Below are 13526 nucleotides of genomic sequence, written 5' to 3' on the forward strand. Positions count from 1 at the left end.
TGTCAGCCCAGAGCCCATTTAAATACACCCAGTGACCAGATGATTAATGCTTTAGGAACTACGCGTTACAAAATCACATGAAAGAATTAGATAGAGGGGTAAAACATAAAGCTTATGCTATTCTATGGAAATCCCAAAACTTACTCATGTATAAAACCAAAAGTTGTTTGTTTTTTTTAATATGTCTTTGTAACAATCAATGAACATTCTTTTCCATAATGCATAGGATTACAAACACTAATTAGGTGGAGAATCAGGAACCCGAATATACTTGAAAGAAATCCATTTAGAAAAGGGAAAAAGAGGCCACTTCCTTTTAAAATTGTAGATATAACTAAAGAATCGGATGATTAAAAATTAGGATAGTAAGAATGCCAGAATTTCCAAATTATTTTGGAATATATTCCATGGGTATGGAGGATAATACAGATAATTATATTTTGCAAAAAAATACAGCACCTTGGTGTGTTTGTCAAACATGTAACGATGCTCCCCTCTCACTTTTCAGGTTTGGTATGTGAAAGGATAAGAAATTCCACCTCACAGCCCTCCAAAATCGAACACTTTGTTGTCTTTATGCGTGAGGGACGTAATTTCATTAAAAAAATAAAAATAAAAATCAATAACCAGTTCTTTTAAACACGTGGAAATCCATCTTCCAAATAACAGATACCCTTAGCGCCTTATATTGAGATGTCTAACAAAAACCAAAAGTAGGAAGCAGACCGAACGCCTCCAAATCACCCTGCAGGCTGTCTTCTCAGCACCATCTCCGTTCAGGATGTTTGCATCCACAACTCCGCTCGAGTCCCAAGACCTTACATGAAAGTAAACCAGCGAATACTTTGGACCAATATTAAAAGGAACAGCAATAAACCAAAACATTTGAGAGAAGCCGTATACAGCAATTTCCATAACAGCCCGTGCCAGAGGTCTATGGAGCCCGGCGTATTTACTGCCTTAACGAGAGCGACCAGCGATCATCCCTATGGCTACGATGGAAGAGGGAACAAAGGGAATTAGTTTTAATGGACTACGGCTGACATCAGAATTGGTGAGGTTTTTTCCTCCTTTCTAAGTCACAGCGTCTAATAATACAACATAATGAAAAACGAGGATGTTTGTATGGTTCCTTCAGTCTCCAGTCTAGACACTCTCCAGTTTAGACTAATCCAGTTTACCATTGAGCAACTGATTCTAATTGGTAACATTTAACCCCTTCCCTTCCCTCTCCCCATTTCAGACCCTGCGTACACTCACAATTCCTGGCGCACTATCATCAACACATTAAAAGCTTGGAGGTTTTTCTGAAAACATCTTAAATTAAGAAGCCCTCCATGGTGTATTCTTTCCATTCGTGAACTTCCAAAATTTAGTCCTGGGCATCTTCATCCAGAGTTTACATCATAAACTCTGTTGATTTACATTATGTAGCACGCAGGATTCTTCTGCAATACTATAATGACTATGGCATTCTGCAAATGGGTTCTACCTATTTTTTCATATATATACATACATAAATATATATATGTACAAAAATAAAAAATATAAATATTTATACATGTAAAAGTTTAAAGCCTCTTGATGACAAATTCTTGCACAATGTTGCACTGACAGAAAAAACATCTTCATAACTACTAAAATATTTAAAATGTAGCCAGGATTAAAAAAAAAAAAATGTAATTTTAGTAAATATTCAGCCATAATAAATACAGACCTTCATATCAATACTGCTGTTTATAACAGAAAATTGTTACTGGTTGTACAATTGTTACTGGTTGTACATAACTGACATTTCTAAATATATAGCATGGAACAGGCCAAATCTAAATATTTATAGCATGGAAAAGGTCAAATCACCATTCTAAGAAATGGTGGAAGACTATGTTGTCCTGTGAAACACAGTAACAGAGTATGTATGTTCATCAAAAAAAAAGGGGAAATCATGCAGGTGACCTTATCTGCAACTCAGAGTGGCCAAGGACAGCCTAGATTATTTTCCTGTGGCCAAGGGGTATGGACCGGAGTCCTCTACAGACAGGCCCTCTTCCTGCACCCAAACTAAAGGTATCCAGATTTTCTACAAAAAAAAAACAAAACAAAACAAACCCAAAACCAAAAAATAAAAACAACCAAAAAACCAAACCAAACCCAAACCAAAAAACCACATAACCCAGGAAAAATACAATGTGTAGGTTTGGGAGCATATCTGCACAGAGGCAGCCTGAAAAATTAATCTAAATAACCTAATGTGAATTACTAAACAGTGCTAAATTTTTGTCTGGACACTTCTGTCCACAGTAAGTTGGCCTGTAATTAATCAAAACCTGAATATTCCAGCTAAAATAAATCAAGCCAACACTAACGCTAAGTAAAAGGATCCACACAAAAGCTTAATATGATTTTCATTTAGTAAGTGAATTAAAGTAACTGCTCTTAGAGTCTCCTTGTAAGTATAAGCCTCTTGTTTCCACTACATCAGTATACATGCCAGAGGTACATTAATAAAGTCCCCGGTCTATTAATATTACTTCATTTCCTTGTATTATTTATTCTCGTCTTGAAAAGTTTTAATAAAGGGCTTAAAGTCTTCCTAAAAGTTCGAAGGCGCCTGCCTTTGTTCAGAAACGAAAGAGTGGACACGGTGCCCTTCGCTCTGCCTGCAGCAGCTGCTTTGCAGAGACGATCAGACGGGGACTCAAATATGAGTTAATATTCTCAGAACACAGCTCGTTTCCCTCGCGATGGTTTCTGTACGCCTCAGAGATGTGACTTTCTTCTTCGCGGATCCTTCCCCGTTAGCTTGACGAAATATTATTCTCCCAGTCAACTGCGAAATAGTGTTTTAATCAAAAGGCATTCAGTGATTGCCCTCCAAAGCCGCCGCGTATCTGCAGCGCCCGATGAGCCACAGCTCCCCGCAAAATTCATCCGGCTTGTTGCCCGATCCCAAGCTGCATGAATTATCCTGCTGGCAGGAGCCCATTTCTGGTCATCACCTGCACCGGGGCCCCCCAGCGCCTTCCTCCGACACGCCAGCATCCCCGCCACATGCTGTGGTGCAAGCCTCGCTTCGTGGGAAGGGCTTGCGGTAAAAAATAAATACATACCACGTGTATGCAATACTGCTTAAGTGAATACACTGCAAAATCAGATCCCTTTTTGCCGTTAATACACAGCATCTCTTCCATGGCACTCGGCAATGGTAAATTATTACTACAACACCTAATTTATTCAATATTGGATGGATGTCTAAAAAAACTAAAATAATCAAAACACGGATGTTTCATTAGAGGGAACTTCTCTTCATGTAATTCACAAAAGCAACCGCTGGCATATATGGCATTATATAAATAAATCACAATTTTGACATATAAAAAAAAGCGTACAGAAAAACTGTGTAAGTTTCCTATGGCAGAAAAGGATCCATGAAACACTCATATTCTAGCAATTAAAATAGAAAAAAGAAAACAAGTAACAGTGCCAAGTCACCTGAACCTGAAACCTGGAACCAGATTTATTAAGCACACTTCCAAAAAGAGAACAAGAACGTTCTATAGGAAGTGTCCCCACCCACCAGAAGAAACACTGTCACCAAAGCTGACAACACAACTGGCAAAGGGAACGGATTACGGGGGCTCACATCATAATTTTTATTTTTACCACTAGAATAAGGCCCAAGTTCACATTTCATGTCTGTTTCCCAAGGATTCAATCAGCAACAAATGGCAAAGGAGGACCAGTTCTTTTTCACTTTTATTGAACTGCTACATGTCTTACCTATTAAAATGAAAAATGTTAAGCAGAGAGGCAATAACAACATACGCAGGGACCCGGCTTTCAGAAATTCCATCAGACTAAGGGATTTTGTGGATGAGATGCCTGGCCACAAATTTTCAGCTCTATAGCAAACCCTCCCCTTCCCTCGCCTCCATCCCCCCCAAAAAACAACCCAGCAACCCATTCCCCATAGGAAACTGTCACAACTTCTTTGAAGACTAAAATTTGGTGTACACAGGAAAAAACACAGAGAAAACCTAAACTACCAGGAACGGCAGTTTTTCTCCTTTATGGGTTTTTTTTTTTTTTTTTTTTTTTCTTTCTAATGTTAAACATGATTTGCTGTATGTCTCAGACTGAGACTTTTACAGTCTCCCCAAAATCAACTGACTCAAAAGCAAGCTTTTATTAACCTAAGGGTCTGGAAGAGGTACACAGGGACATGCTAGGCAGCATTAAAAATAATAACAAAAACACAACAAACTACGGTGCCCCCTAAGTACACTCAGAAATATTTCAAGTTTGTTATTTTATTATTCAACCAGATTTTCAGAGTAGCCATAGATGTAATACCAAAAAAGCTAACTGTACGCCAACTTTCCTCTTTCTTTGAATACTTCAAAAATAGAAAAGCATTCAATAGGTGTGCCTTAAACTTAAACAAAAGGTAGACCTGACGCCAGCGAGTGTCACTATAGAAGTGTCTACAGAGCACAGCGAAACGCCAGGCAGGACCCCCCCTGCTTGTTCTTTCATGAGTTTGCCTGGTACTGCAGTTCACGTGAAAAGCTGCGGGCACAGCAAGCCCTGGCTGCTAACGAACCCAGCTCAGAGCTCCACAGTGGTTAGTCACCTTCCTGGGATGACAAAAACAACCCCAAAGCCTCATAACCCCAGCAAAACAAGCAAAAAACCCAAAATAACACATTGCACACAGGTTTGCTGACAAATGACCTGTGACTGGCAACAGACTCCATCAGGCCCGCGATAACTCAACGTGCTTTGGACGCTCAAAGGGCAGTGAAGGATTTCTTCTCGGTTTCGAAAAGAAAGATGAGGGGGAAATACGACTGCCATTTACTGCCATTAGCCAGGCTCTCTCCTTCCCATTGGATTGTTTTCTGATAATCCTACGATGAAGCAATATATTACTCTTCCCCAGGAGCTATTCTCACAGTGATACCCATAAATTCTGTACTCCTATTTTATCCACAATTAACTTATCCCTAGGCGAGCTCCTTGCTCAGTATGAAAACATAAACAGGAAAAACCCAAAAGATGTACCTTACTGGCAACTGATACCTTTAAAATGCAGCTTAAAGTGGCTGTGGCACTGTTCTACCGGTTTACGACAAAAATCATATGTAACCATCTTCTATATCCATTGACCTTCAGTGGTTTCCAGTGTCAGTGGCGGCTTTGGTTTAGATTTTTTTCAAACGCAGCCCTGTAAGTTTTTACAGACCTGAATACTGTGGAGCTCATGGGCCCCTGGGATGTGACACGATTAAATTAATCTATTTGATCAACCATAGAGAATAAACTCTTTAACTGAAACAGATCAGTGTTCCCCGTTTGCCTGCACAGCAGAAGTTCGGAGTTGCTCTGTTCTAGCGCAGCATCGCAGACTCTGCTTGAAATGATGAGTAAAAGTGGTTTTACCCCACAACCAGCCAAGAGATGAAGACAGTCTCAAAAGCCACCTCTTGTTTTGTTCTGCTTTGTAACGAGACCAGCTTGATTGGCAATATACCACAATATAATGGATTAAGATGATGTTACTTACAACACTGGCTTCAAACAAAATTCTGCCTTGATGTTAAATAAAGAATAGAGAATCCTGCGTGAAGTGCTGCTTTCATACTGTCGGCAGCGGAGGGAATAGTTTTCAACTGTTTCGCTATTGCCATACCCAGACCACGCAGTACGATTCAATACCGCCCTGCGAACCAGCCCTCCTGCACACCTCTCATAACATACATATTTTGCAATCAGTCAAAAATAACACCGATTAGAAAAAGCGTTTTGCCATTGAGTATCTTATTGCACCATTAGAGCCAAGGTAACAGTCGGCTGTATCTTATACGAAGGACCGCAACTTTAGTACTTGAGCAAACCAAAATAAATTGATTATAACACAAGTAATCCAACAATATGCAAATATATCCTTCAATTTAAAAAATAACAAGTTAAATTGCTTTTGCATAAAGATTCTGTTTTCCTTAAATTTATACAATCATAAAAACTGTCTTAAGGAGGCATCTAATTAATATCTGTAAAGCATTCTAATTTAAGCAGCTGTATTTATTTCACTTATTCAGCATTGTTCAACTCGAGGTATTATCCTTCTACAGGTACAAAGCAAAAACATTACTGTTCTGGAATCCGCATAGTCGATTCTCAGTTAAATGCGCGGAGTTCCACAAAAAATTCTCTTCTAAGTATCAGAAGAAAATTCAGCCAGATGAGAATACAGTTTTTTACGTCAAAAGCTGACAGTGAAAATACTGTGAACTGCAGAGCACTATTAAAGAGTTCTGACATAACAGATGGAATGTCAGAACAAGACCAACTGGTCACTAAAAGTGAAAACATAAGTGACAGACATTTAGTTTTATTCTTTGAAATTTGACTTCGTCCTCAGGATCTTCATGGCATTTGCTACATTTTAGAAACCACTTCTTTAGGCAAGTGGAAGCTGTTGGTTTGTTGGCTGTTTCACTGACTACTGCAACCCACCAAAACATTTGGGTTTTGCTGTCTATAGATAGGATAATAAACATGTTAATTGTCAAACCAGTAAGATTTATTAACAGACAAGATTTGTAGTAATCTCTGCTGCCCACAGCCATTGTTCATTCATAAAGAGGAAGGAGAGGAATAGGTACTTTTGAGGAGTTTCTTAAAAATATTTTCAGATTATAGTTGATTTCACTCAGGAGAGAGGGTAGAATTGCAAACTCTTCATCAGCAAAACACATAACGGCAGCATAAGTTACTTTGAAAAACAGTGCCAGTGAAATAACTCATTTTACTTTCATATTTATGGAGGAGTACGATTTAATACACGTGCTGATCCTCTGGAGACCTGCAGACCAGAACATCTGGATACCCAAAATAAAAGAATTCCTTAGTACTTCTGCTACATCTGAATTCGTAGACCGATTCTTTTCACATATTCTATACTGCAACAGTCACTTAAGCTTGAAATTTCCAGAAAAGACAAATTAACCGGTGTATGACACATTCAACACCCAACTGAGCAGGCAGTGAGGAAATATTTGCACGTATCGCAACTGTACCTGCAATTGCTCCAAAGCAATGGCACACATACCTAGGGTGTTTTACTGTCTTCATCTTGTTTACAACTACCACATTAAAACAGTAAAATAACTTACCACTGGGGTTAAAAGCCATGCAGCAGATAGGCTTCTCATGTGCAGGGAAGTGGGCCACAATGCCGTCGCTATCGGAGTCCTCGCTGACAAGCACCTGCACAATATTAACAGAGACAAAGGGGAGGTTAGGAAATAAAAATACACCTAAGAAAATGCCATCTTACTGGTACAGGAATTGTTTTATGAGATATACACAGTGGTATGAAATAGAAACTCTGCATGTGAGCTGAACGCAAATAATCTTCTGTAATTTTTTCAGGTAAAGAGACATGAGATATGCTGAAACAACCTGCTATTAACTAGAAAGGATTATCCACTTCATACCTGGGTTCCCTATTTATTTATCCTATTCAAATAAGGCAAAATGGAAAAATATTACTGTTTTGCTACGTAAAGCATTAATGGTTGCACAGAAGCTTATTACAAAAGACGTCTGTATGCCGTGTACTGAGAAACTACGTATCGGGTCTCCATTGCCGCTGGCTGGAGCGAGGGCTGGGAGCTCTCTGTGGGGCTAGAACGGAGAAAATTATTTCTCAGAAATTTGTGACAGGAGCTCTCCTGCGCGTTCAGCTCTCCAGCGGCCAGGAGCTCCCATTCCACCAGACTCGGCAGCAGCGTGCAGTCGGACTAATGTACGGAGGATGGGTGTAAGTACACTGAAAAGCACACACTTGAACTGTAAACAAATTATTTTCTCTGAGCTGTAACACACACAAAAAAATAAATAATCACATAATAGAAAGAAAAACTAGAGGCAGCATAGAGTTTTTCAAAGAAAAGGGAATGTTTAACCATTATATAAATCAGTTATTTTCTCTGGGAGGATTCAAAGTATACATGGCAAAGGAGGGGAAAAACGGACCAAAACCCCAGTCAGCGGGTTTGCTTTCCCCCCGTTCCCCAGGGAGGAACACTACAGGTTGCACCCTGCTAATAAGTGCCCATGGACTCGAGGTATCTGCATTTCCAAACGACGCAAGAAGCGCTAAGGACTGGGAGTGGGTACGAAAGCGGCCACATTGCAAAATACGCAGCTAACCAGGATTTTCTCCATCTTGAAATTGCCTCAATGGACATTAAATACCAGTATTGCAATGGTTGTTAAGCAAAACCCCTTAAAAAAAATGATGCTGTTGTAAAATACCTTCTGCTGAACGAAGAAGCAATTCAAAGGTAGAAGAGAGTTTTCACAAAAGAGGGAAATTAAGAGGAAAGGGAAATATCTGGCCTGAGATCTGTGTTGCGTAACGTCTTCTGGAGAAAGGGACAAAGGATGAGCTTTTGGGTTTTCCAACAAACAGCTATCTGAAGCTGATAAAACTACTTGGACCGGTCAAAACTAAAGCTGACTGTGAAGACACACAAACTGACCTCCAAAAAGACACAGTATTATCAATGTCTAATTGTATGAAAAGCAAAAGATATTCCGAGGGAAGAAAACCAAAAGATGCGTGGACAAAACATCTGCGAGAGCTGAAAAGGTATTTTATTCCTTGGTTACATCATGTTAAAGACTAAATTCAGTAAAACAATGAGTAAGATCTGTCAGAAAAGCACTTAATAAAAGTGTTTCTGTGGGAAGCAAAAACCACCTTCTTAATAAGATAGTGCAAAATTTCCCATTTCAAGCTCAGAATAATTTGTCTGCTGCTTCCAAAATAATCTGAAAGGTTTTTAATACTTCCTATTCCTAACAGATATCAGAATAATTTGGAGATATTTTTATGCTTCAAAAAGAGAGATCATCTTTAAATGTTTAAAAAAGTCACGTAATATGGATGAAGAGGCCTGCGCCTGACTTACTTTAAATGTTCGAATTACTTGGCACTGTCACATAAGCACAATTATGGTTTTGCTTTCCGTTGTCAGCATTTCGTGCTTATTCCAGAACCACTAACCAAAGGGTCTGGAGATCTTCCGAAGAGCTTTTCAAAGAAACAGTGTTCCTTTCTCCGCCTATATAAACTGCACTAAATAACTCCGATACATCATCTTTTCACAGTTTCCACTTTTAGGTAACTTGGTCTTAATCCTCAACATTTCACTCTAATTAAAGATACATGATAATGATAAAGTAACATCATAAACCAGCTTTACAAAAGAAATAGAAGGGTTTTTTTAGATCTCGTCTCAAACAAAAAGATGTAACCTAGAAATGTGTAGGTATCAACAGTATCTAAATCATTGCTAAAAACAGCCATATAGCGTATTTCACATGCATTATCTTCTACAGATTGGAGACTGGATTAATTCAGCATGTGTTTTGGTTGTTTGGGGTTTTTTTTTTTTAAAACTAATGATAAATGCAGCACCATTATTATCCCTGCAACATAAAACCCCTATTCAACAGCCAAGGAGCGCTCTGGATGGTAAGATGACCTTTAAATATTTTTCCTTTGGAAATGCGATACAAAGTAAAAATTTCACAACATTAAAAATGGTGAAACACCTCAGACGTACCAATATGAGAATACAATAAAGCCCAAATCTCTTCTTTGTATGCTGTGCTAACTGCTTCCATGCTTTAAAGTGGTTTTTTTCAATCACTGCTTAAAATTATCTTCCTGGAAAAACAACCTTTGTGTTTAATCTAAAAGGAGTTTTTCAAAACCTTCACTTTTCACTGTAAAAGACAATTTTCAGCTGTTATACAAGTCCATTGTTTGTGATAGGAAAAAAAAAAAAAAAAGAACGAACTTATTGGCATAACGTCCAATCAAGAAAGAAAGAAAAGCCACTGTGAGCTTGTGGGTCCTGAAAACCCTCGCCCTCCACCGAGCCCGGCTCCTGCGGAGCTTTCAGACTCGAACTAAAGTATGTTCGTCTCCTACATTAGCCAAGAAAAAAAAACCCCACCCACAAAAACATCTTCATTACTCAAAAATCTGGAAATCCTTGGATAGTGGAGAATCTGAAACTCAGGTTGTGATGGTGCCACACCACCTCCCTGCTTGACATCGGCCGCTTGCTGCCCACTGCGGCCACCGAGGGGAAACACGTGCTTCTGAAACACACACGGAAACACAACTGCTTGTGCAAGGTATGATGAAGTTGAAAAAGTGTTCTTAATCTTTTTAAAATCAGCACGAAAAAAATAAATCCTTGTGGAACAGAGAAGTAGTACTTTTTTTTTTTAAATCACCAACTTGTATTTAAATCTTCAGGCTGTACTGCATGATTTGTCGTGCCCTTCCCCTGCCCTTTAGCAGCAGACAGTTGGGGAAAACACACATCACTTTTTACAATTTCAGTACGACAAAGGAAAGCAGGAAAAAAGAAAAAAAGTCAAAGGAATTACAGCAGTCGATTTAACTCCATCAACCACCAAAGAAGAGCCTCTTTGGAAATGTCCTTCCCAAACCTGCCTGGTTCACATACCAACTCAAGAGATTGCGTAACTTGAAAATCATAGTATGATTTTCACCACTGTATACAACTTAAGGAAAATAAAGTTATGCTGATGTAACAACAAGATGCTTTATAAGGGAATACATTATTTTCTGTATTAGAGATCTTCAAATGGCTATAACTGCCTCAGTGCAACAGGGTTGGTATAGATTTGGATAGATGAAATAGCACAGGTTTTGTGCAGATGAGGATGAAGACTGGAGCTGTACAGTCACGAAGAATATAATTCAAGGCCTCCACTGCACAGACTTCACAGCTTTTAGACACTACTTCTTGCAAAGGCCGATGTGGAAGACACTGTCTGCAAAGGTGCTGGAGAGAACGATGCCCGTAGGCTAAGGAATGGCACATTAAATCAACGCTGACATTGTACAACTGGTTCCTTTCGGCCAGCTTATGGTTTCTTACCACTGAAAAGAGCAGAGTTGGAAATTTTTCTTGGAAGTCAAAACAGTGGTACAAATTGCCTAATAGCGCCTGCAAGTGCTGTCAAAAAGCTGGACGGAAGCAGCTCGTTCGGCTTCCCGACGCACAGGGCGTGGAGAGCCCACAGGAATCCCGTGGCTCCGGTTTTTTTCATCCCAAACGGTCTTCGTTCTCCAAGGTAGCGGCCTCTAACCACCGAGAGCAAAAGACCTTACAAAGTCTCTCATTGAAAAAGGTTCATAAATCTTAGCAGTACTCATAATTACACAGTCACTGAGGTTCCTCAGGATGCTCAAGTATCTTCCTTGCAGAGCTCCCTACTGTTACAAATAGAAGATTTTAAGAAAAATAACAGACACGAAAGAAACGCTGAGGCTCTTCCACCAAGATGGCCTCGCAAAGCTGCACTCAGCCTATCTGTGATGCCCAAAAAGCACCTGACGGAGGGACCCGCGACATGATTTTCCAAAGCGCTGCCCCGTGCCAGAGCCCGCAGCCGGCCGTGCGGAGGCAGTGCCGCGGCGCTCTCCCACCAGCCCCACGCCGGCACAGCACAACACTCGGCAGCTCATCGGACGCGAACCAAGATTCTCCTTAGCTCACTCTAAAAGAGAAGCAGACAAAACACCTAGGGGACCATCACATCCGCTATCAGAAAAGAGGGTTTGCTTGGAGGGCAAGAGATAGCTGAAGCCAAAGCTTTTTTCTCCTATGCCATATTTTTCTTCATTCGTTGTATTTTCCATACTGCTGAACAGAAGCCACTAGTAATTATGACTCCAATTATTTTAATCTTTAAAGGCAAATTACACCGCTTACCCCAGTGGAGACATGTTTTTAAATAAAACATGAAAGTAACAGAAATAAAAATGGACACAAATCGAATCAAGCAGGTCCTGCTCTTAATAAAATTAAGAAAGAATAATCCCATCATCATAAAAACAAATAGGTTTGGCAATATTTAAAAATACGAATATTATATCATGTAAAGCTCTTTGCATGTATACTTATTAAGATCTCCACTGATTTAAATAGTTGAAGTTAGTGCAGTGTCCGCTCCGGTTCGTATGCACAAAACCCGACCCCCTCCATACCCGCCCCCCCAATTAGCCTCCCCCAACTTATAGCTAAGGTCAAACATCAGTGGAAAAGGGCTAAAAGTGATAAATCTGTGGCATTAACTACTGCACTCCTTTTAATAGAATCCAGCATAAACTCAAAACAGCCTCGCGCTCAGCCTGAACCATTTATCTGAGACAAAAATGTCTTCTTGACAAAAAACAGATCTCCTTTAATAAAAGTAAGGCAGACAGTATTATGCTCTGAGGGAATCCTGTTGCTCTTTTTATATTTATATATAAAAAGAATTCTTCTGTAATACACGTAGATATAAAAAGTGAAGAAAATTGATGCCAACTATATGAGCATTAGAACATCAAATTAGCCTTTGTGAAAGCTGTTCTTATAAATAAAAGCACTGGTGTTAATGACCAGTGGAATTACGTCTGTAGTTAAAGTTTTACTATTGAATATGCTTTATTCTTTTAGCTTCTTTTTGCTTCAGACCAAAGTTTCACAGCGATTCTTGCTCCCGATAGGAATCTTTATTTGGTTCAATTGTTATCCACTCCTTACCAAATGAAAATGAACTTTTGAAACTGCAGCAGTCGGCAGTTTTTTTTCTGAAAATTCCTCTTTAATGCAATAAAAAGTTAATAGGGAACAGAAAAAAAGCACCAATCGCGTTTAAAACATAAAAAGATCAACATGTTATCTTATTTTTCTAAGTTATTTCCAAACTATTTCCTCAAATATTTTCATGTGTTTTGGATGATCTGTGAAAGCAACACAATGATATCTCATCAATCACATCACTCTATCAAAAGCATTCAGAATCAAGTTTTGTATCTTTAAATGACCACATATTTCTCTGTCAACTAAATGTTAGATGTTTAACAGATTTACATTCAGTCACAAAACCGGTGACTTTTGAGAAAGGTCATTATTGCCGGCTACATGTGGGTGGCCTGGTTGATGAATTAATTAAGAATACAGAAACACAGGTCGAAAGAAAATAATTTTTCTTTAAAACTCAAGCCACTAAGGTCTTACACATTTAATTCCAATTACTGAAAAAGAGGACATCTGTACAGCTTTAGTTTTATCCATTTCAACTAATTAACAGATTCAAATAAATAGTCATTACATCTAACTGAAAAGTTTGCTAACACTTCATTAGAAGGAAGTTTAAACAAGCACACAACCTTGTTAACATATTTTGGTTTACCACAAAGTTACTTGGGCATCTCGATAATTATTTTTACTCCCTTTACAAATATATCATGACAGCCAACTTCAATAATTCTACATTCCTCTGCCTTTATTTAATTACTTCATAATTCAAATTTTCTTAAAGTACCACCAATTTTGAAAGCAGCAGCTATCGTATGAACAACTGCTGGGTATGAGATTTTACCACAATATCTACATTCATAACGTTTATTAAAAATA

General features: G+C 38.9%; 1 protein-coding gene across 2 annotated transcripts in view; it reads right to left on the reverse strand.

Moving 5' to 3' along the window:
- Positions 1 to 13526, reverse strand: part of BCAS3 (breast carcinoma amplified sequence 3) — a 370742-nt gene that overhangs the window by 276338 nt on the left and 80878 nt on the right. For both annotated transcript variants that reach the window (XM_009891170.1, XM_009891169.1), the window contains exon 12: positions 7179 to 7272. In XM_009891170.1, coding sequence (XP_009889472.1) covers positions 7179 to 7272 — 94 coding nt within the window. The remainder of the gene's footprint in view (positions 1 to 7178; positions 7273 to 13526) is intronic.

The sequence above is a fragment of the Charadrius vociferus genome, unplaced genomic scaffold, assembly GCF_000708025.1.
Source record: "Charadrius vociferus isolate BGI_N301 unplaced genomic scaffold, ASM70802v2 scaffold239, whole genome shotgun sequence".
In the NCBI taxonomy this organism is placed as follows: domain Eukaryota; kingdom Metazoa; phylum Chordata; class Aves; order Charadriiformes; family Charadriidae; genus Charadrius; species Charadrius vociferus.